The sequence below is a fragment of the Ovis canadensis genome, chromosome 4 (assembly GCF_042477335.2).
Source record: "Ovis canadensis isolate MfBH-ARS-UI-01 breed Bighorn chromosome 4, ARS-UI_OviCan_v2, whole genome shotgun sequence".
NCBI lineage: Eukaryota > Metazoa > Chordata > Mammalia > Artiodactyla > Bovidae > Ovis > Ovis canadensis.
Genome location: NC_091248.1, coordinates 112,526,286 through 112,550,060, shown reverse-complemented (window position 1 = coordinate 112,550,060; position 23,775 = coordinate 112,526,286). Strand labels below are relative to the sequence as shown.

Here is a 23,775-nt window from a genome sequence, read left to right as displayed (position 1 = left end):
AGGGTGCTGGAGAAAGTTCTTTATTTACAATCTGGATCTCTGTTTGTACTCCTTCCTATTAATTACTCTGTAAATGAAGAGAACTTGCTCATGAAATCAAGCCTCTGTGCTTGTGTTATATTTTACTAAAATGCAGGTCACTATACATTCAAGGAGGGTGTGCGTGGACCAATTCTTGTGCATTCCACCTCCCAGGCAGTAAACACCCTTTCCTTCTCCCGCTATCCACCTTCTCTACCACCGACTGGTGTAAAAGTCAGGCTCCAGTTGGCACAGTGGACCCAGGCAGCTAACATCCAAAAGTGCACAAGCAAGAAACGAGAGGCCTTTTCATGACTCTCTGGCATCTCTTCCTGGGCACATAACAAAAAAGCTCTTCTTGAAAGATACCGGCATAGCTCTTGACAAAGCAGGATTTCATTTCCCATGTGGCTAGTTTCATTGGGTTTAGCTCTATAAGAAATCTCTGGGGGAGGAACCCCAAATCCCAGAATAAATTACTTGTTTTTAGCTCTGGACTTGGTAAAAAAAAATTACATCAGTTCCTTCATCCTACTAGTTCCAGATTTCTAAACAGCTAAAAGTCTCTATGCCTTTTTCCCCCTTCTCATTGCTAAGAGCTGTTTTTTCAACCCCCTGTGGATTTTCTCCCCCACTATTAAGTTGTGAAGGAGTCTGTCACCAGCAAATTCCTATGACTTTTTTTTTCAGGCAGAATATTTTGGGCCACCTGTCTCATGGTCTTCACTGTAGCTGAAGCAGAAAGTTTTCAGTAAATTGGTGGGTTTTGGTGGGGGGAAGGGGAAGAAGCTGGAGGGAGGGTGTTTTCCTGGAAAGCAATGTGAAGTGTTGTTGTTGTTTTTTTTTTTTTTAATGAAGCTTAAGAGTAAATTAAGGACAAAAACAGTATGGACCTAAAAGAAGCAGAAGATATTAAGAAGAGGTGGCAAGAATACACAGAAGAACTATACCAAAAAGATCTTTATGACCCAGATAATCATGATGGTGTGATCAATTACCTAGCGCCAGATATCCCGGAATGCGAAGTCAAGTGGGCCTTAGGAAGCATCACTATGAACAAAGCTAGTGGAGGTGACAAAATTCCAGCTGAGCTATTTTAAATCCCTAAAAGATGATGCAGTTAAAGTGCTGCACTCAATATGCCAGCAAATTTGGAAAACTCAGCAGTGGCCACAGAACTGGAAAAGGTCTATTTTCATTCCAATCCCAAAGGAAGGCAATGCCAAAGAAGGTTCAAACTACTGCACAATTGCACTTATCTCACACGCTAGCAAAGTAATGCCCCAAATTCTCCAAGACAGGCTTCAACAGTATATGAACTGTGAACTTCCAGATATTCAAGCTGGATTTAGAACCAGAGATAAATTGCCAATATCTGTTGGATCATGGAAAAAGCAAGAGAGTTCCAGAAAAACATCTATTCTGCTTTATGGACTAAGCCAAAGCCTCTGTGGTGTGGATCACACAAACTAATCACACAGTTTGCGTGTATCACAACAAAACTGTGGAAAATTCTTCAAGAGATGGGGAATACCTGACCACCTGACGTGTCTCCTGAGAAATCTGTATGCAGGTCAAGAAGCAACAGTTAGAACCAGACATGGAGCAATGCATTGGTTCCAAATAGGGAAAGGAGTACGTCAAGGCTGTATATTGTCACCTGGCTTATTTAACTTATATGCAGAGTACATCATGTGAAATGCCAGGCTGGCTGAAGCACAAGCTGGAATCCAGACTTATGGGAGAAATATCAATGACATCAGATATGCAGATGACACCACCCTTATGGCAGAAAGCAAAGAGGAACAAAAGAGCCTCTTGATGAAAGTGAAAGAGAAGAGTAAAAAAGCTGGCTTAATACTCAACATTTAAAAAACTACGATCATGGCATCTAGTCCCATTGCTTCATGGCAAATAGATGGAGAAACAATGGAAATAGTGACAGACTTTAATTTCTAGGGCTCCAAAATCACTGCAGATGGTGACTGCAGCCATAAAATTAAAGATGCTTGCTCTTTAGAAGAAAATTTATGACCAACATGGACAGCATATTAAAAAGCAGAGACATTACTTTGCTGACAAAGGTCCATCCAGTCAAAGCTATGATTTTTCCAGTAGTCATGTATGGATGTGACAGTTGGACCACAAAGAAGGCTGAGAGCCAAAGAATTGACGCTTTTGATCTGTGGCCTTGGAGAAGACTCTTGAGAGCCCCTTGGACTGCAGGGAGATTCAACCAGTCCATCCTAAAAGAAATCAGTCCTGAGTATTCATTGGAAGAACTATGTTGAAGCTGAAACTCCAATAGTTTGGCCACCTGATGCGAAGAACTGACTCACTGGCAATGACCCTGATGCTGGGAAAAATGACAGCAGAGCGAGAAGGAGATGACAGAGGATCAGATTGTTGGATGAGATTGCTGGATGGCATCACCCACTTGATGGACATGAGTTTGAGCAAGCTCTGGGAGCTGGTGATGTACACAGAAGCCGGGTGTGCTACAGTCCATGGGATGGCAAAGGGTTGGACACAGCTGAGCGACTGAACTGAACTGGAATCATTTTAAAATAGAACTTAAGAGTAAATTTAAGCATATTTACTTTTGCCTTTGTCTTAGATTCAACAGTTTACTGATCGTATTCCTATGTCTATTAGAGCACTTACCACGCAAAGTACTTGCTTATTTGTGAGTCTGTCCTCACCACCACCCAAAACCCCATCCACTAGCACAATTTCTATACACAGTTAAAAACAATACCCAACTGATCTGAAAACTTATAACCATATAAAAATCTGTATGTGGAGGTTTACAGCAGCTTTATCTGTAATGGGAGCAACCAAGATATCCTTCAATAGGTGAAAGAATAAACAAACTGTTATTTCTATATCATATACCACATCCATAATCCATACCATGGACTATTATTCAGTGATCAAAAGCAATGAGCTGTCAAGCCACAAATGAATCTTTCATAGAGTGCTAATTTAAAGAAGCCAGTCTGGAAAAGCTAAATACTGCATGACTCCAATTATATGATTTCTGGAAAGTGCAAAACTCTAGGGACAATAAAATGACTGGTGACTGTCAAAGGCATAGGGAGGAGAGGAGACAGAGGCTGAATAGATGAAGTACAGGGAATTTGGGGGATGTGGGTAAAAATCATTTTATGTGATACTTCAACGGTAAATACATGACATTATGCATTTATCAAAACCCACAGAACTTATAATATACCTTAATATATGCAAATTAAAATTCATTTAGGAGGTTAAAGTATCCTACAATACCTTGATTTAATGACATACAGAATATGATAAAACCATCTAACTATATCACAAATGTATAAAATAACCCTCTTGAAAGGAAAGTGAGAGAAAAAGGTGCTAGCCCAAGTAATTCTGGAAATTAGTAAAGTCTATATAACTAAAGGCAGGAGAAATTATACATAAGAACTACGGTGAGTTGAATAAAGTTGTTTTTCACAGGGCGTGGGTTATCAACTCTGATATTGCTATGCATGGAGGCTGGAATTGAACAGTTAGGGACATGGATTACAGGCAGTCAGAGGTTCTTTCACTGTTGGAGAGGAAGGTAACAGATAAGCAAGAGGAAGAGGTTAGAATGATCCATGTGGCAATGCATTTGAGGCAGAGACGTCAGTCAGTTTTAGCTCAATAAGTAAAGGGGCCACACACAGAAATATACAGAGATATGAATATATACACGAGTTAGCATACACATGTATTTCCTTTCTCTGTAGACTGAGAGGACAGACATAATGACACCCAAGTAAAAATAATCATATCAAATCCCCAGATCTTGGTCAGCAATTCTATTTTCTCTAATAACAGGAACGGGAGCTTCTGGGAAAAATGGCTGATTCTAGGACTGGGGCAAGAAATACAAAGATGGAGCTCACAGCATCTTGGAGTGCCAGAAAATAAGTGCTTTAAAAAAAAAATCACAAGGGTGATGATACAGGAGCCTCCAATGGCCAAAGCTGGAATTTAAAACAGAAAAACAAAGACAGTATTGGATTTTAACCCACTGTATGCAATAAAAAATCCATGAGTTCATACTGACATAAACGATCGAATAAATACAAAAATGGGAGAGAAGGGACACATCTTGCAGGTAGAAGCCTCCCCAATCATTTATGCAGATACTCTATTTTCACAGAAGTGGAGCATAAATCCTCACTATTTTTTCTCCCCACTCCTTGAGTGTGTCTGCTGTGCATAATGAATTCCTTCCAAAGAGTAAACGATGGAAAGGGGCAGGGGTACTCTCTAATGGAGAAATCTGAGCCTCAGCAAGGAGAGCAAGGTTAACACTGACAGTGATGAATCAAGCCGACAGTATATACACTTGATGTGAAATGATGAGAAATATGCTTTACCTCTGCGGTCTTCCCCCCACAAACACATGCCCCTCGTCCAATCATGAGAAAAACACTAGACTAGCCCATATTGTAGGACATGCTGCAACATGCCTAACCTGCCGTCAGGACCATTTCAAAAAGGAAAGTCTGAGAAACCGTCATATCCGGGAGGAGCCTAAAGAGACAGAACTAAACATAATGTGGTATCTTGGATGGGACCTGGGAACAGAGGACATCAGGTGAAAGACAAGGCAATTTGAATAAAGTGTGGATTTTAATTGACAGGAGTGTATCAATACTGGTTCATTAATGGCAACCAATTCACCATATGAATATAATATACTAATAAAAGGGGGCAACTGAGTGTGCGGTGTATGGGAAGTGTGCCATCTTTGCCACTTCTCTATAAATCTCAGACTTTTCTAAAATAAAATGTTTATTTAAAGAACCATAAAATTTAGAGCTCCTTTCCTTGGCAAACAACATAGCTTTGCTTCTATACACCCTTTACCTAACTAAGCTCGAGGCCATCCTTGAACATAATTGTTCAAGGCAATTTCTATTTTGGCAATTTCTATTTTATTCATTCACCCAATGAGAGCCTACTATGTGTTAAGAGATTTCTTTTGGCTCCAAAGCAAAACTTTGAAAGGATGGAAGGACAGATATGTCTTGCTCAAGAGGTATGAAATTCATGTACCAACTAGCCATCTCTCAGTCAGGCAAGCTGCTCATTCTGGACCCAGCCTTGGAAGCTACGGGCAAACACAGCAAGCAAGGTCATCAGAGCACTTCTGCAAGCACCTGATAGGCAGCCTTGACCTTGGAACAACCAAGAGGAGAACAAATTAAAAAATGCTTTGTGGAATAAAAAGGAAGAAGCAATTAAGCTCCTGTGGTTGCAATGGGGCAAAGAGAAGTAGCGTGGGTCCGGTGAGGAGAGCACAGAATAGCTCTCATTGAAGTGCAGTTATCTGAACTTGACTTTGTAGCTATTTGCAAGTGAATACTCAGGGTATTCTGGACTCCAAAGATATGACCATCCATCATGGGAATAGTTATAACTATGGAGGGAAAAAAGGCAGATAAAAATGAGGAAGAAAAAGAAAGGGAAACTAGAAGCCTAGATGGATTCTTTTTTTCGCCTCAAAAGACGATTTCCAATATGTACAATCCAAAAAGGACATAATGACATAGATAACCTGTTAATGAGTTAGCTGCATGTTGCCTTTTCCCCAAAGCAGGGCTTTAACTGACAGAGCTCCTGTGTGTCTGAAAAAGGTAATAAGGGAGAAATGTACAGCTTAATCTTTAAACAAATATGAACACGCTGCAGCCAAGTGGCTGCTCTTGTGGACAGAGGTGATGAAGGACACGACACCATCCAGCGGCTACCGTTTGAGGGCTTGGCGAGAAAAACCTGATGACGATTAACGAGCACAATACTTATCCCAGAAAGTAAGCCCATCTGGGGTGTTTGCCCAATCACAACAAGCAATCAAAAGAATGACTTCAAATCCGAGCAAAAGGTTGGGGTTCACCGAACCTCAGGTAGCTGTGAGGTTACCACCGGAAGCTTCTGTCTGAGAGAGAAACACTCATTGGAAGCCATCTTCCTCTCTGGGTTGGATTACTGGACTCCCATCTTGGCTGGCCCTTCTGACCCCAGGCTCTTTGTCTCTTATCTTTTTGTTTTGTTTTTAACTATTTATAACACAGTGCATTGAGATAAAATAAAAGAGGAAACCACACTCACATGGTACCAGTGCACTGACTACACAGAGTACCTAATAATCAGAGAGAAAAACTACTTTGTCAGCTTATCACATTGGTTAAACAAGATGGTTTTCTGGGGCACAGCTATTATCAAGTAAAATCTACAAAGAGAATTACATATCTCTGAGACACAGAGAACTAAATTCCCATTCTGTGTTCCCTGAGTTTGAAATGTCTCTGCCCAGCAGATCAAGTGAATTTCTAGGCATTGGGTGCCTTCTAATCTCACCTGTGAATTGCCCAAGCCCACTCTCTCTTAAGAGAGCACCCATTAAAGAATACCCTTCCAGGCTGTTACAAAGGGAACAATTCAGCAAAGTTTAAGACCTCCCTCCATGGGAGTTCTGCGCACTGAGAACCTTCCTTCTCACTCTCCATTCCTTCACTCACCTAGACTAATCCTACCATCTTGTGAACAATCCCTTTGGTGTCTTCACATGTATCATTTGGCTCAAGTAATACTTCCCCTTCTCTATTTCTACATATCCTACAATGTCCAGTTCAGGACCCACCTCTTGTTTAAAGTTTCTAGAATTCTCCAGCCCTCAGCTGAGTCCTCCATTCTTTCTTATCTTTTAAATTAATTATTTTAATTGGAGACTACTTACTTTGCAATATTGTAGTGGTTTTGCCATACATTGGCACGAATCAGCCATGAGTATACATGTGTTCCCCATCCTGAACCCCCCCTCCCACCTCACTCCCCATCCCATCCCTCAGGGTCATCCCAGTGCACCAGCCCCGAGCACCCTGTCTCATGCACTGAACCTGGACTGGTGATCTGTTTCACACATGATAATATACATGTTTCAATGCTATTCTCTCAAATCATTCCACCCTCGTCCTCTTCCACAGAGTCCGAAAGTCTGTTCTTTACATCTGTGTCTCTTTTGCTGTCTCACATACAGGGTCATCGTCACCATCTTTCTCTTAAACTGCAAATCTGCTGAACCATCACCTTCAGTGTTCAGGTACCCATGGTCCTCTGCTGCCCTCACATTTATAGGCGTGAGGAATTCTGATTCCCCAACTAAACCGGAAGACCCTGAGAAGTGGGAGTCGGGCTTTAAATTTCTTTTGTATATCCTCATCTCCTTGTCCAGTGATAGCACAAAGGAGGTGTGCAGTGAGTAATCCTTTAGGTTTATCAGAATTTCACCAGTGGAAATTAACCAGCTGTGTCGTGTCACTCTTGTTACATTTGATGCGTCAGATTTTCGCCAGCCCATCTTAGGGCGTCTAAGCTAAGACAAAGTGCACGCTAGGCTGTGAGCAGGACAGGATCCTTGAAAAGCATGAAGAAAAGCATCTACTCTATTTGAACAGTTCATCCTATAGGGCCGTTTAACTTTCAAGCTGAGGCAGTCTTCTTCCTCTTCCTTGGCTCACTAGAACATCTCTAAGCCAGAGCTGCTCTATCCAGACAGGGCAAAAATGACTTAGGATAAGGACCCAAAGATTCCCCAAGAGCAGCAGTTCTCTGTCTATACTCATCCGGCTTCCACCAGTCATTGTGCCAGGTCAGCAATCCTGCTGCTCACAAGGACGGTAACGATCATCTGCTTGGGCTGTCAAGCCAGTCTTTTCTCCCTTCCTGCTATCTCTCGATGGGATGTTCTTCCTCTTCTCCAGTGTTTAAGGAAGAGAAATACATCGGAAGATGCCTTTGTTAGCAAGTAAAGTCAAATCTATTTTGGGCAAAGACAGCTCTCTAAAGATATGAACGACCGAGTGTTAATGCAGTTCAGTCCCCGTCAGCAGATCTGTCACTAGTCATTGCCTTCTCTCCTGCTTCTCCACCAAGGAGTGGGCCGAGGCAAGATCCAGACAGATAGCAGCCAATCAAATCCCTCAAAATACTTACCCCAAATAAGCCCTGTTACATAGCACAGTCTAGGTGAAGACCAAGATGGCCATCAGTGGGCCTGCCTTTACTTAGAAAGTAAATTCAGAATCCTCCTTCAAAACCCAGGGCTTATCCCTATATTGATGTCATTCTGAAACAGCCTGGTGCTCAAGCAAGTTTCTCAGTACCAAGCAAAGCTGGTAAACAAGTGTCATTGGCTGTAATTACTTTCTCATTCAGCAGCCCCTCATGACTCCTCCAGCCCTGTGGATAAGCCCTTCCCAGCCTCTGTGTTATACACTGACCTCATAACCCAGATACAAGAAATGAATTCTGGGAAAGTTGCATCTAAATTAAAATCTGTCCCAAACACATTCTGATAATTGATGGAATGCTGGAGAAAACAGTTGTATTTTTAACTGACTTCAAAAAAGAACAACTTCATATCATTAATGATTTTTATACAATGCATTGGGTTGGCTGCAAATGATTTTCTGCAGACAGAAGAAAAATGATATCTTTATTTCTAGCCCCTCTTGGTTTTCTCCAAATGGCTCACTGGCTATACTGTATGAAGTTAGTTTAAATATATGAGTATTTACACACACACACACCCCTTTCTCCCATCTAGTTAACCGGGGACTTTCTATGAAAACCAGCCAAATGGACAACAAGGTCCTATTTCTTCTTCAGCCAGAGATAAGACTACAAAGATATTTATAAAAAGTTGAAGTTGATCACATGATGTGCCTATTCTGCATGTTTATAAAAATCATCTCTCATTTGCTCACTTCATATCCTTTTTCATCAGGAGTTTTAAGGGCAAATTCCCTGGTAGTATCATTCAATAAAGGCAGTCTATTCAATAAAGGCAATCTATAAGTAATAGATAAATAACAAGCATGGGTTGGTCAATTTCCTGTTCCATGACACTATTTTAAGGAAACATCTGGATGGATACTTTTAGAAACTGAACAGTTAACACAAAGCAACTACTTTCTCACTTAATATATTTCTTTTTATGTTCAGATTTTCTAAGTAAGATATTAAAAAATCTGTGAAGAACATCATGGTAAAGTGCTCAGGAATGACTGGGAATTCATTTCTAGAATGACTGAAAAAGAATTCAAATCTATCAGGTTTGGTTACGCTATGGAACAAATTCAGAAAAGTGCTAACTGTAAAATCTGGATAGTGAGCTATGGGTGGTTTTCTTTCTTTCTCAGTCTTTTTAGATGTTTCAAATATTTTCATGATAAACTCTGGGGGTAAAATACCAGGTTCTTATATTGGTTGTCCAATCATCTATAAAACAAACTGTTGGCAAAACTTAGTGAAGCCTCTCATTTAACAGGAAATATTTTTCATTTCTGTAGGTGTTTTCTTAGCATCATTTCCTTTAATGCTAATGGATTTTCTGAATGATCATGTGGGTGTGTGGAGCAATAATAACAATTATGAGACAACTCAATACGTAGAGCAGTTCACAAAGCCCTGCCGAATACACGATCTTGCTGTATTCCTCACCTTAATCTTACGAGGTGGTTTAGGCCAGTATCATTCTCATAGAGAAATGTGAAGCTGAGGGACAATAAGTGGCTTGGGCTTGTCTAAGGTCACTGGACTGACAGGGAGACCGGATCCCCATTTTAAATGCTTTTTCTACCATGCCATGGTGGAATTTCTGTGAGTTATTTTCCTGAATGGCTATGAAGAATCACAACAAAAATTCTATAACAAATAAAATGCTTTAAACTATTAACAAAAATAATCATACAAAAATAGCACAACTTGATAAGAAAATCTGAAGACACACCCAAAGTCCACATCAGTATTGAAAGATGTAATTTGCTCAGCTGTCTCAGAAGTGGACAGGGGAGTGTTGAAAGCCACAGTGACAATCTGAACAATCAAAAAGAACAAAGGACTCTTGTAGCCCATCTTCCCAGATAAAACCTGAAGCAGCCACTAGTGGTTGGTTACTTGAGGCCTTCATGCATCATGAAGGGTCTAAATAATATTGTTGGTGAGTATTTTATTTTACTTTTATTTTACCTTTATCAAAGGAAAATGTGAAGTTACTATTTAAGTCAGTATTTCTTTAGGTTTAGGTAAACACTGAAGAATCAAATTAGGCCTCAAGGCATCTTGGTTCTGAGACTTATTTTTAGCACAGTGAGACCATTAGCACCACCTCTCCAAGCTTACAGGGGAGAAGAAAAAAAAAAAAAATTGATCAGCTCTCTTTTCCACTTAATGATTTCCATGATGACTTCCAGCAGACCTTAAATGGGACTAATCTATTTAGGCTAATAAAAACTAAATCTATTCTGTACCATGGAGTAGAGTGGCAACAACTGGCTGTAATGCAAACACCACTCAAATCCAACATTGTTCACATTAACATAATTTGATATGATGAAAACAACATGCTACTTCTGCTGGCCACACTTCCCTGGGAACCCAACAAGAGGTTACTGGCAGCACCTTGACTTAGCCGGGGAGATAATAGGCTTGGGCATCAGTGTAATTATCTCTGGCAAATCATTATACTGCAAGCAGCTGTGTCCACTAACCTTCAATAAAGCTTAACTAGAGCTCCAGCAATCACCAAAAACTTTCATTTGGAACCTTGCTGACATCTAGAATTTAGACCATTCTGGCCCTACTGCCTTAACACATTACTTCTATACTGCTTCCTGCCAGAGGGTTTTCTAGGAAAATATAGCAAGTTGAATATGTTGCATTCTATATAGACTGCTTCTAATTGTTAGCTGTGGTGAGTTGAATAGTGTCTTGCCAACATTCCACAGGCAACCTCAGAATGTGACCTTAGTCACAAATAGGGTCTTTGTGGATATAAACATGGTAAGGATTGAGGTGAGGTCATGGCTGGATTAAGGTGTGCCCTAAATTCAATGAGAGTGTCCTGAGAAGAAATAGAAAAGGAAAAATGGAGATTGTGGGAGAAGATCATATTAAGATGGAAGCAGGGCTCAGAATTATGCTCCCCAAAGCCAAAAAAGGCCAGGACCACCAGAAGATGGAAGAAGCAAGGAAGGGTCCTCCTTTAGAGCCTTTGAAGGGAATGTGGCCTCTGGCCTCCAGAACTATGAGTCCATCAATTTCTATTTTTTAAACCACCAAGTTTGTGGTAATTTGTTATACTTGCCCTGGGAAATGAACATACTAGCTTTAATGATCATAAATATTGCATGCCGTTTCTGCTGCTAACAAACGACCAGTGGGCAAATCCAGGAAAAAGAGGCAGGAAGTGAAACAATACCATCTCCTGCTGACACTCTAAGGTAATGGGAAGAAGGAAACAGGAGTTACTAGCTGGGTGAGGGAGCACAGAGAACAGGAGTGAGTAAACAGCAAGTCAGTGATGAGAGGAGATGCAGGCTGAAATCTACAAAGAAACAACAGGACTGGTGAGGCATGGTCAGTAGAAGTCAAAAGGCTATGAAGTTGAGAGTTAAGCTGTGGACAGGCATCAGAGTGGTCAAGGCTGAAGTCCAGGCATCTGTGACTGGAAAAGGAAGGAGGCATGTTTTTTACAACCATTATTCCATCCAAACCCTAAAAATGATGTCTGTGTTCCTAGGACACATATTTTATTATTCTTATTTTATAGAGCAGGGAATAGGTATGGAGAGGTGAGCAACTTGGTCCTGATCACAAAAGTATCCACTGAAACATCTGGGACTTAAATCTATTTGTATCTGATCCCAAGTCTTATTTATCAAGCTTGATTCAAAGTATCTAACAGATCCTTTGTTACAAAACTGACTGAAAGAATCCCTTATTTATAACATTTCTGTACTTCCTCTCAGGGCAGTAATTGATTCTATGGAGTAGAAAGATGCAGGCCAGTGACAAGTGATGCTAATACTATCTGTATATGCTGGAATGATCTGGACAGCTCATAACACCTGGATGCCCAGACCTCACCCCTGATCTACTGAACTGTATCTCTGGAATGCAATCTTACCCCTGATCAACTGAACCAACTCCCTGGGTGTGTTCAGAAAGCTCTTGGGTGATTCTAAAGAGAATTGTTACTGATACGCACACACCCCACCAGGCAGCAGTGGGGAGCTCAGAAGGATGAGGAAGAGAGAAGAGTGTAGGGTTTGCAGGCTGCCTCTAACCTTCTCACTTTTCAGAAGGGCTCTGACACACACTGGGGCAATGAGGGAAATGAAAATGTGCTTTAAATGTTTGAATATTGCTTCAACTTTTTCACTTGCACAGTTTATGGTTTTTTCCTCCAGTGAACGTGGGAATCTAAGCCTCGGCTTTAGGAAAGCTGTCCTTGTCTCACATTGCTCAACACGAGCCAGGAAACGTACACTCAGCCTGTGTCTGGAAAGAACTCTGCAACATTCAGCAACGTGCTAGACTAGGAAGCAGCTTCTGCTGCCGCGGCAAATATTGTTTTTACAAATTTGGCATCTGTATGAAACAAAGCTGAATCATTTTTTTGAAGTAACTACTGTTATTTGCCGCAGTGCTAGAAGCCCACAGCATTAGAGCCCCACTGCCTAGTCTCCAGCTGGAAATGCTGGTACTATGTAAGACAATGCTTCTAAAACTTCCACCTCTATTAATGACCGAGAGGGCTGCTTGGACCAGAGATTCCTGAGCTCCACTCTGGAGCACAGTTGAGGCTGAGGAATCTGCATTTCTCACAAGCTCAGGTGATACTGGGGTTGCACAGAGTCGGAAACGATTGAAGCGACTTAGCAGCAGCAGCAGCAGCAGCAGCAGCAGCAGCAGCAGCAGCAGCAGCAGCGGGTGATATGATGCACCAGTCCATGGACCACGCTTCACGTTGCTCTCGTACAAGGAGTATGTGTGTGCTCAGTCACTCAGTTGTGTCCAACTCTGTGCGACCCTATGGACTGTAGCCCACCAGGCTCCTCTGACCATGGGATTCTCCAGGCAAGAATACTGGAGTGGGTTGCCATTTCCTACTCCAGGGGATCTTCCTGACCAGGGATCAAACCCTCATCTCCTACGGTGGCAGGCGTATTCTTCACCACTGAGCCACTAGGGAGGCTGTGCTCCTCAAAATCTAATGTACGCACAAATCACCTGGGGATGCCGTACACATGCATATTCTGGCTCAGAGGTCTTGCGTTCTTGTCCACAGGTCCCTCTCTAAGTAACAAGGACACCAGGTATTCCACTGGTGGGAGGGTGGAGGTGAACCTTTACCTGTATCTTTTGTTCACACCGAAACATGTCCATTCAGCTGTGTGATAGTTAAGGGAGAAAAACCTAAGCATTAGTCTCCTCTCCCCTTTTCTGGATGGAGACACTAAAGAGGAATAAATCAAATTACATCCCCAAACCAAGGACAAGTTAGGGAACAGAGAGAATGTTTCCTCATGTCTGATGAGTGAACAGTTGGTTGATTGCTGTGATATATAAGGCATGAAGGGGTATCCACTTCAAACAATCAACTGTTTCCATAGCTCTATGTCTGGAATGCCAGAAGATCTGAGTCAGGAGAAATGAGGAATTTCTCTTAATGGATTTCTTTCATTTGAGTCAGCATGCTTTGCCTTGCAATGGATGGAGGCCACTCTGCAGAAAAAGTGATGGTAACAGGACTCTCAGATGGTAAGAGCATGAAGCATAGTCTACCTGTTTCCATCTAACAGCATTTGAGGTATAAGATCTGTGATGTTTTAATTTAAACATTGTCATGATGCTGGGAAAGATTGAGGGCAGGAGAAGGGGACGACAGAGGATGAGATGGTTGGATGGCAACACCGGCTCAATAGACATGAGTTTGGGTAAACTCCAGGAGCTGGTGATGGAGAGGGAGGCCTGACATACTGCGGTTCATGGGGTCGCAAAGAGTCGGACACGACTGAGTGACTGAACTGAATTGAATGCGTCTTAAACGCAAGACCATGAAACTTATACTGTGGGGGCAAAACCTGCATACACACACACACACCCTTGTATTAATGAAGCCATCATGAGCTCTTTCATTTTTATTCGCTCAGCCATTTATTCAATAATGTCTTCTCTACAGCAGCCAAGGCTGTAGGGGCTGTGCATCAAGGAGAGAAGCACCTGCAACAAATATCCAAGCTAGTCCATCCATTGGAAAAAGGCTTAGACAACTGAGGTAAGGAAGATGGTTGGCTTTACACTTTTACTTCCCTGTAGGCAATACATACATGGGTTTAGAGTAGTGCATCTCTGGCTGCAAGGAGAATCTGGTTCCAAACTCTCCCCCTGTGCTCCCAGTCTGCTGCAGATAGATACTTTAATAAATAACAACGAATTACTAGAAAAAAATGAAAATTGAAACACCCAGGGATAAAAACACAAGTTCCAATCTTTTACTATTAGGTTCAACCAACAATGTCAAATTGCTTTAAAAAAAAAAAAAAAGGCTTAATGTTGACTATCAAATTCTGCCCATCTCACAGCAGATTGCTAACAAAAAGCTTGGCTTCCTGGGTGGCCCAGTGGTACCATACTACCTACAATTCAGAGACATGGGCTCGATCCCTGGTCCAGAAAGATTCTCTGGAGTAGGAAATGGCAACCCTCTCCAGTATTCTTGTCTGGAAAATTCCATGGACAGAGGAGACTGGCCAGCTATGGTCCATGAAGTCACAAAGAGTCAGACAGTACTGAGTATGCAAATGAACAGCTTGCAGGGAAGCATTCTCTTACACTGAGTAAAACTGAGTTAGAACACAGGTTCCAGGGCTAGGTCACCTGGGTTTGAATTACAGTTTTATTGATGCTAGCTAAATGACTTTGGGCAAATTATTTAATTTCACTGTTTCTCAGTTTCCTCCCCACAATAAGAATGCCACCTTCACAAAGCTCTTGTCAATGCATATAAAACATGTACAAGTCAATACACATAAAGCACTCGATAGTGTCTGGCTCATAGTAAATGCTATTAAAGTGTGAGTTGGCACCATTATTACTATTTACTATTATGACTGCTATCATTACTGCTTCTGTTACTTCTAGTACAATGCTGCTGTATCAGCGGCCAGCATCTACGCAGTTATTTCACCTATAAAATGGTCCTTGTAATTTCTTCCTCCCTATTTCCTTCCTTTCTTCCTTCCCATGTGCCTGGAAAGTAAAGTTACCAATGTAGAAGCGCGTGAGCATGCGTGTGTGCTGTGTCCAACTCTCCAAACCCCATGCACTATATCCCGCCAGGCTCCTCTGTCCACAGGATTTTCCAGGCAAGAATACTGGAGTGGGTTGCCATTTCCTCCTCCAGGGGTCTTCCCCACCCAGGGATCAAACCCATGTCTCCGGAGTCTCCTGCACTGGCAGGCAGACGCTTTACTACTGAGTCACCTGGGAAGTCTATGTAAAAGGACGTTATGGCCCAAATAAATGCCCCCTTATAACCGACTGTCTACCCTGACCAAATGCCATTTCAGAGAGGAAAGGACCGAGTGTCCTGGGGTTCTCTGTGTCTGCACATCACGAAATAAACGGAAGCAGCACTGAGACAGCTGTCTGTCCACTGTCCCCTGAGAACCCCATTGGGCTGATGCTTTATGACAGTGGGTGCTGCCTCCAGGGAAAGGCACGATCCTTTCCAGTCTGTAACCAAACCACAGTGAGCAGGAGGAATGGCTTTGAAGGACACAGAATTCCATACTTTGCCCTCCTGCATCTTTCACACATACAGATATTTCTCCAAGCTCTCTTCTTCACAACTGCTTTGGATTCTCAGCTACAATTACTGAGAATCACTTCTCAATTATTTTTCTTTATATTAGCTACCTATAACTAGCTGGGAATAAAAAAATTATTAAAGGGACACCGAAACACATATAAGAAACACTGAAATCTGAGCACGAGAGAAACTGTCAGGAAACAATTTACAAGCATCAGAGAAAGCCAGAGACTTTCTCAAGATGGGAAAGGAAAATAGCCTCCTCCTCATGTACTTTTTTAACCTAACTCTGAGAATATTAAACAAACTTATTGATGTAGTCTAACTCATTTTCACTGTCAAAAATAAAACTCTGAGGAAGAAAGGGAGAACAAAACAACAAATAAGAAAGCAGGTATCTGGGCTCTGTAAACCTGTTTGGAGATGAATAGCTTAAATGGCTTTTAAGATTTATTCACTTACATGTAACTATCATATCTGGACAAGGTCAAAGAAAGAAAGAAGAGGTAAGGCTGGAGTTCTGAATGTAGCCTCAGAATGGAGTCATTGACTTGAAGGACAAGAGGCGTAGTAACACGTACAAATGGCTGGTGATGAGGTTAGCAGTGACTTGACAAGCACGTTGGTGGACAGCCCAGAGATGCCGTGTAGCCAGCGGTGTGTGGCCCTGACATGGCCCAGACTGTAGTCAACCAGTTAGGAGTTTTACTGTGTCTCTGTTAGTCAAGTTGAAAATCCTCATGTCTAATGAGCCAGTATCTTTAGGTCCCAGATACAGTCTGTAGGCAGTCTCTTTTATTTTCACCATACTAAGTGTATTAAAGTTGCTCTGTGCAGCATATAGCATGATACTTGAGGGATATACACGCTGAGAGGCTTTCTAATGGAGAAGAAATTAATGATATGGTCAAGACATAACATAAAAGCAAACAAGTTTTTGTCACTCTCTATTTCTCATCTTCCCACTCTGACTCTGCAGTTAAGACACTCAAAACCTATTCACTGTGACCATCTATCTACCCACCCACCCACATTTACATTCATCCAACAAACTCCTGAGCACATTCTTCCTGCCTATGCTTTTGGAACTTAATTTCTAGTGAGAAAAGATAGGAAATCAACAAGCCTGTTGTTGTTGCTGTTCCATCACACAGCCGTGTCTAATTCTCTGTGACCCCATGGACTGCAGCACGCCAGGCCTCCCTTGTCCCCCACCATCAACAAGCCAGAAAATAAACAACTATGACTGTTGTGCAAAGAAAGACAAAAATTAAAACCTGAAAACAGTGACTAACTAGGGAAATCTATTCATGATCCTAAATGAAAACCAGAATTCCATTCAGATGATTAACGAAGAAATACTAATGAAGAGATGACTTACAGAGGTACAGGCAGCACTGGAAGAAGGAACAAGGGATGCTGAGGCTCCCAGAGACTGGTAAGAGCAGAAAGCTCTCATCAAGGGCCAAGGAAAGGAAATGGTGGTGTCATAGTCCAGTGAGAGCTGGAGCCATGGAGAAAGTGTTATCTGGCAGGACCTCTCGTTATGGAGGGAGGCACCCAAGGCCAGAACTCAGGTCCAAAACGGAGAGGAAGGAGACAAGAGCTCAATCGCTCCCTCTCCTTTGACCCTCCAACTTCCTGCTCACGCTGTCTACTGGCAGAACCTGATCATAAGTCACCTGGCATGGGAGTCTGTGTGATACATCCATAAAATGTGGCTCCAGTGTTGAGAATAAATTTGGAGGAGGGAAGATGAAAAATAACCAACGAAGGGAACCTACTTAGGCAGAGAGTCAGGAAAAGCTTCCCTGTGGAAGTGACATTTGAACTGGCACCAAGAGAAGAGGCCGGCCATGCAAAGGGCCAGTAGAAGAATGAGCCCGCAGGAGGGTGAGTGGGCACATGTCTTTGCTCTTCTCCTTGTTCTCCGTCCCACACTCAGGACAGATCCTTCACTAGGAACGCAGACTCAGACAATCCAAACGAACATCTTCCTAGACGTGTTGCTATTACACTAGTTCTGGGGGAAATGAGTGCCTCTCGTCTATGTTCTCAAGACCATAGAAGACTCTGCTCATAAAAAAAGAGGATGCTCATACCAGGACATTTCCCTACGAGAGGGCCAGCATTTGTATCCATTCTAGTGTACAAAGAAGGAAAAATCAAGGATGACGTATGTAAAAGCAGGTCAAGGAAGGCAACTAAAGCAACTATCCCATTTACCCAATTTCTCTTTGAAGAGCTCAAGTCTTCCACAGTTTGACATATCCTCATATCATACAGCATATGCAAAAATGTACTATTGTGCCCATCATTCTCTTAAATGAAGAAACACTGCAAAGGTCCAATTATTATCCAACATAACAATAATTAATGTATATTCATAATTGAAATTCATATTAACACAAATTTGCGTTTGGTTTTCTATTTACCTCCAAGTCACTGGCTTAAAGCATGTAAAATAAATACCTCATCTATTAATCTGAATATCTAACAACTTGTTTTACTTCTGTTGCCCAGAAACCATCGCTTAAAATAGGGAAAGTAACATTTTCATATTAAGATGATCGGCACTTGAATTAACAAATGATCTGACCTTCAAAAGCCAGTTTGCAAGGTGGGTTCAGATTCACTGTGAGCTAGCCAAATCAGCATTCAAACGGAACTGAGGGTTTACTGTTGGTCACTGAGGTTAGGCAGAGTCACTTCCTCCCTGGAAACCCTTCTACTTTAGCATGCTCTCACCACTGGAAAGAGAATTCTATTCAAGGACAAGTTTCAGGCCAATAATGAGGAGTTGCCTGCATGTTAATGAGGCTCACCATCTCCCATACTCAAAACTAACCATTTTTTTCTTAGAGATCTTCAGGACTTTCCATTATCTCTACATTAGTCCTTAATTTCCCTAGTGCCCATTTAATTTATTTCCTCTTATTTTGTCCCTGATGAACATGGAAACAGATGGTAATTCTTCTCCTCTTTTCAATTTGTAACTCTTGCCAAGTCAGTGAAAACTGCTGATAGAAAGAATAAGTTCAAAGAATATGATTACCTGGAGGAGAGGCCGCTGCACCCCCAGCACTTTCATGGTGTCTGCATTAGCCAGGATCTTCAGGGCGTCAGATGTTTTCGTGACTCCTTCGATCTCCTTGTTGATCTCAGCCAAGACCTGATTGAGGAAGATGTTTTTGATGTACATGGTGAGAAACTCTCGAAGAGGACACTGTTTGGCAGGACCAAGTCCCAGGGCATGCTCTATCTCTTGAATAAATCTGGAAGACAAACAGAACACAACCACTGTCAAACGTATCAGAAAGATAGTTACAGAAATATGACCAAACATGGGTATCCCTGCTTGCTGCCACGGAGAGATCTGGGGAAATTACCAGAATTCTAAACCAGGGCAGGCCTCTTTAATATCCACTTATATATGAGTCTGTTTTTTAAACACAAGTTATTTCACTTATTCAATAGAAACAGGATGAAACAGAAACAAAAATTTCAAACTAGTGGGGAGAAAGGAGAGACAAAAATATTTATTAATTCAAGAAGGAAATAAAAATATAAGAAGCAAAAGAAAATGTGATAAACAAAAACACAAATTATGATGCAAAGTAAAGAGCAAACCCCATTCTGCATATTTCTTAAACTCTACGTATGTGTAGACAGAACTTTCGAAAAGAGAAAATAAAGGATATTGTTGTTCAGTCTCTAAGTCATCTCTGACTCTTTGCAACCCTATGAACTACAACATGCCAGGCTCCTCTGTTCTCTACTATCTCTTCGAGGTTGCTCAAATTCATGTCCCTTGAGTTGGTGATGCTGTCTAACCGTCTCACCCTCTGCCACCCCCTTCTCCTTTTGCCTTCAACCTTTCCCAGCATCAGGGTCTTTACCAATAAGGACAGTCTTTGAATTTATGATGCTAATGTGGGTTGAGAGGATATGAAAGGAAACAGGAGGGGGCTGGGGACAAAGGAGAAGTTTAACTTTATTTGTAATGATCAATTTCCTTTATAAAAAACACTTAAAGCATTTATAGCAGAAGGCTAACTGTCAAGCCTCACAAATGAGTACACAGAGACTTGTTATGTTATTCTTCGTATTTTTCTATGATGGCAGCTCCTGCTTCCACGGTTCTGATATGCATAAATCTAAGTTACTACAGTGTAGTGAATCACACCAGGTCAACAGGATTTGAATATACCACAGCATATTAACTGTGAGCAGTGGCATGAAACAGAAACTCCAGTGCTTCAATCCAGAAATTTCTATGTGAATAATTGACGTTCATCACAATCAATGATCAGTCATATCACTTCCTTCAAAGTCCGATCAGTGAATGGTCACTTCACATCTGTTCCTCAGTCCATAGACAGCAACGTGGGTAGCTGTTGTCTCCTTGTCTTTCAGTGATTAACCCCTGTGACAGTTTGCAGAAATGGATAACTGAAAAAGGGACTGGCCAAGAAAGCTAAAAGTACAGAAAAAAAAAAAAAGAGAGAGAGAGAGAGAGAAACCTAAAAGCAGTGCTGGGAGCAAAATCTGACTTGAACATAAGTGGATTTATAGAAGAAATAATAGACCCTGGGAACATGTGATAGGAACACGCAGCCAGAGGGAGGGTGAACCAACTGACCTTAAAACAGTTGTGACAAAAGAGAGAAAGGCATCCCAGAGGAAGTGATGTTGACCAAAACATGTTACCCTAGAGGAACTCTTGGAGATATTTCATGACATTGAAAAGCAAAGAATAAAATATGGGCAGCTGACCCAAACTGAGAGGGAAGTACGACATTTCACCAAGGCAGAGAAAAAAGATCTTTGCTATGTACTGTAAGTGACCCAATAAGAAGACGGTGGCAAGCACGTGGCCAGGTCATGCGACGTATGGGATCTAGTTCCCAGATCTAAGGGATTGAACCAGTGCTCCCTGCAGCGGAAGTGTGGGAGTCTTAACCGTGGGACCTCCAGGGAACCCCACTCTTGGTAAGATTTTAACAAAGAAACAAAACTCTGATTCTCATTGTTTCTAATGTTACAGGGTACTAATACATATTAGTTTTATTTTTCATTTCTGTATATATTTGTAACTGACAGGAAGACTTTGTAATGTTTCCACACCAAAAAATTTCAGGCCATGAAACTGTCGTTATTTTCCCCTATTGATTAATAATACTGCTTTGCCTGGTGAGTTTTACAGTTCTACAATGTTCTGTAAAGCAAGAAAGGCCTTACACTTTAGATTTTTCCAGAAAGAAGAGGAGTTAAAGGAAATTAAACAGAATCTAATGAAATAGAGAAAAAAATTAATGATTAACTGGGAAGATCTATTTGCAACTTATGTCACAGACGACAGGCAGTAAAAAAAACCAAAGAACACAGTAGAAAAATGACCAAAAGACATGAAAAGACATTTTACAGTAAGTGAACATTAAACATAAGAAAAAAGTTTTAACTTCATTCATAATGAGAAAAATGAAAGGTAAACTATACCGAGATACCATTATTTATACCTACGCAACAGCCAGATTCCAAAAGTTTGAAAACACACTGTTGGTTTAAGTGTGGGCAGAGAGACATTCTCATATATTATTGATGGGAATGAAAAATGTTACAACCCTGATGAAGGACAAACTGGCACTATCATTCAAAATTACAAATGTATTTCCTTTTGACCCAGAAATCTCACTTCTGGGAAATTCTTCCAACAGCTATTATCTGAATATGGACGAGATGATCTATGCACAGGGTACAGAGATCAGTACAGCATTGTTTTTTATAGCAAAAGATTAGAAATAACACAAAAAATCCATCAGTTAGACATCAGTTAAATAAACTATGGTGAATCTACACGCTGCAATACTGGGCAGCAACCCAGCTCCCAAACATGGAAGCTTCTGATGAGCTTACATGCAAAGATCTCTAAGACTTATACTGTTTAGTGAGAAAAGCAAGGTGCATACCAATATGCACCTTTATATAAGAATTATACATTTATTTGTTTTATCGTAAAGACATCCTGGGAGGATTCATAAGAAAATTAGTAAATGTGAGTATTTACAGGAAGCAGGGATGGGAGGCGGGGAGTCTGGCAAAGGAGTGAGAATACACTTTTCAATTATAATTTTCATAATCATTTGATTTTTTAAAAACTGTGAATATATTAGCAATTCAAATAAAATTAAATTAGACAATATAAAATTATCTACATTTAACAAAGACTATTTCATAAATTGCTTTCTAATTAGATCACATTTAAAGTTTGGGATATAAATGTTCCGTAAGTTCAGCTGTTTAACCTAATAAAGAGTTTCCTTTACTTAATAAACAAATACATGATGGTTACTCTTCCATATCATCAGTTAAATGCTCCATTAACCTCCAGGTCCTCAGAGGGGGAGTGAGGGTAGGAAAGAGAACACAGAGGATTATTATAGTGGAAAAGTCACCCAGGAAAGTGGACACAGAGAAACCATGACAAACAGCAATGAGGTTTCTTAACTGATGTTGTCAGCAACTAAAGGGAAGTAAAAGGCTGACCCAAGGGACTTCGCTGGTGGTCTAGTGGCTAGGACTCTGGGGTCCCAATGCAGGGGACCTGGGTTCAATCCCTGAGCAGGGAACTAGATTCCATATGCCTCAACTAAAGATCCCGCATGTTGCAACTAAGACCTGGTGCAGCCAAAAAAAAAAAAAAATATATATATATATATATATATATATGTTTTAAAGCCTGACCCAAAACAAGATACAATAAATCTTTAAGAAGAGATTGAGTAGGGGGGGGGCAGAAATGAAGAAATAAAGAGCAGATAGTTAACTATGGTTATAGTTTTAAGATCTCCAGGTCCCACATCATGCTACAGTGATCCCCTGTGATCTCATCTAACTCACAGAGAAACCCTCCACCCAGGAGCATCCTGGTTCCCTTGGTCTGTTTCTGAAAGGCAACCACTGTTACTAATCTGATAACAAATAAATACACCTGTCATCAGAATCCCTATTTATTCTTTCCCATGGGTCTTAGAAGGAGAGTTTTCTGAGCAGAAGTACTTCTTGCATTTTCAAAATCAACCAGTTATTTGGAGGAGATTTTTAGTAGTTAACCTGCTCCTAAACAAAGTAACAGAAGGCGCTAAATTACCCCATTTTTCTTTTTTTCTAGTCCCTTATTTGCCTTTGGTGCCCCTCGAATAGGAAACCACTCTGAGCAGCACAGAAGGAGCAGCTTCCATCACCTTCAGCCAAATGATTTTTTTTGAATACAAATCATTTATTCCCTAAAGCATACACATCCGTCTAAAATGACACAGTCAGGTTGATGGTGTCATCTCTGACTCGAGGGGACCCATTCAACATGTTTCCAAATCTGCTTTTGGAGCTGGGAGGGTCCCACTGTGCAGAAGGCATGAGACATGAGGGGAGAATGAGAGAGAAAAATTGGGGCTGTCTCACCAGCCTCTTCTCCCCTCTGGTCAAGAATGAGAAGCAACCACATTAAATGGGCAAAACGCCCTTTCTTAGGCAGGAAGGACACAGAGGAAGATCGTCCCTAGGCATCCAAGAGGTGAACCGAACTCATAGTCTGTGCAGAGAGGAAAGGTTTAGGGAAGTGGAATGGCCAAGGGTGGAACACGGAAAGTAGGGATTCCTGAGTCTGAATCTTGAGTGTCTTGGGCAGGTTACTTAGCCTCTCTTCATCCTATTTGTGTATTCTGTAAATGGATGTAACACACAGGATTTATTCTGATAATTAAGGAAATAAAATGCAAGTGCTCATCTCAGAGGCTGACATATAGTTAACTGCTACGTAGGTGGTGGCTGCTGCTATTTGTATAATTACTATCAGTGCATAAATCCTGATGAGGTTGGAGATTTAGAGCAAAGTGTGACATATTTTATCATTTTTTTTCACTCTATCCTTTACTTTCCCATGCAATTATCCATAATTGGCAATTTAGGCCATTAGATTATTACTTGGACTATTTCAGCAATGCATGTATGTAGGAATGACGAAAACCCCATGTGGCCAGGGATCAAGTGTAAATTTCTCACTGCTG

The 23,775-nt window shown here is 41.2% G+C and overlaps 1 protein-coding gene across 2 annotated transcripts in view; it reads right to left on the bottom strand.

Moving 5' to 3' along the window:
* EXOC4 (exocyst complex component 4) overlaps positions 1-23,775 on the bottom strand; it is a 798,914-nt gene that overhangs the window by 224,923 nt on the left and 550,216 nt on the right. For both annotated transcript variants that reach the window (XM_069588401.1, XM_069588402.1), the window contains exon 11: positions 18,765-18,984. In XM_069588401.1, coding sequence (XP_069444502.1) covers positions 18,765-18,984 — 220 coding nt within the window. The remainder of the gene's footprint in view (positions 1-18,764; positions 18,985-23,775) is intronic.